General features: G+C 63.7%; 1 protein-coding gene across 1 annotated transcript in view; it reads left to right on the plus strand.

Annotated features, from left to right (window-relative positions):
- The window catches only part of ASAP3 (ArfGAP with SH3 domain, ankyrin repeat and PH domain 3), a 15356-nt gene that overhangs the window by 14097 nt on the left and 628 nt on the right, over window positions 1-631 (plus strand). The window contains exon 19 of the mRNA XM_019471236.1: window positions 442-586. Within this exon, the coding sequence (XP_019326781.1) occupies window positions 442-586 (145 nt within the window). The remainder of the gene's footprint in view (window positions 1-441; window positions 587-631) is intronic.

Below are 631 nucleotides of genomic sequence, written 5' to 3' on the forward strand. Positions count from 1 at the left end.
CCCCATCCCCCCAACATGGGGAACCCCAAATTGTCTCTGGGGGGCGTGGAGCAAAGGGGTCCCCACCCTGACCTGGAGTTCCCAAGGGAGTTGATGCTGGCCCTGGGACACAGGAGGGGACAAGGGCAGCCACGGGGGTGCTGGGTTGTCCCTGGAGAAGGTGATGCAGATTATTTGGGGGTGACACCAAGACCCCCTGCAAGTTACCAAATAATATATTTTTTTTCTCTCTTTTTGGAAATTGTGGTGGGATGGGCTCGTTTGAGGGAGGATGGGTGCTGAGGCCCTTCTCCATCAGCATCCAGGGGGCTGTGGGTGGGACCCTGGTCCCTTGGGTCCCACTGGGGAGCCCTCACCCCACTGAGACCTCGTAGGAAGGGGGACAGGGGAGGAAGGCACCAGCAGAGAGGGGGGTGACGCTGTCCCCGCTGTCCCCGGCAGCTCGGAGAGCACCCGCTCGTACCGGCGCATCAGTGGCGTGGTGGGCAAAGCGGGGTCGGCCATGTCCCCTCAGAGCCCCGGTGGCCCCGAGGACCCTGCGCCGAGCAAGGTGCCCCCCGTGCCCATGCCCAGGAGATTTGCTCCGGTAGGTGCCACGACTCAGGGGGGGCGGAATCTCAGAGGGGCTGTG

The sequence above is a fragment of the Aptenodytes forsteri genome, unplaced genomic scaffold (genome assembly GCF_000699145.1).
Source record: "Aptenodytes forsteri isolate BGI_AS27 unplaced genomic scaffold, ASM69914v1 Scaffold321, whole genome shotgun sequence".
Classification (NCBI taxonomy): Eukaryota; Metazoa; Chordata; class Aves; order Sphenisciformes; family Spheniscidae; genus Aptenodytes; species Aptenodytes forsteri.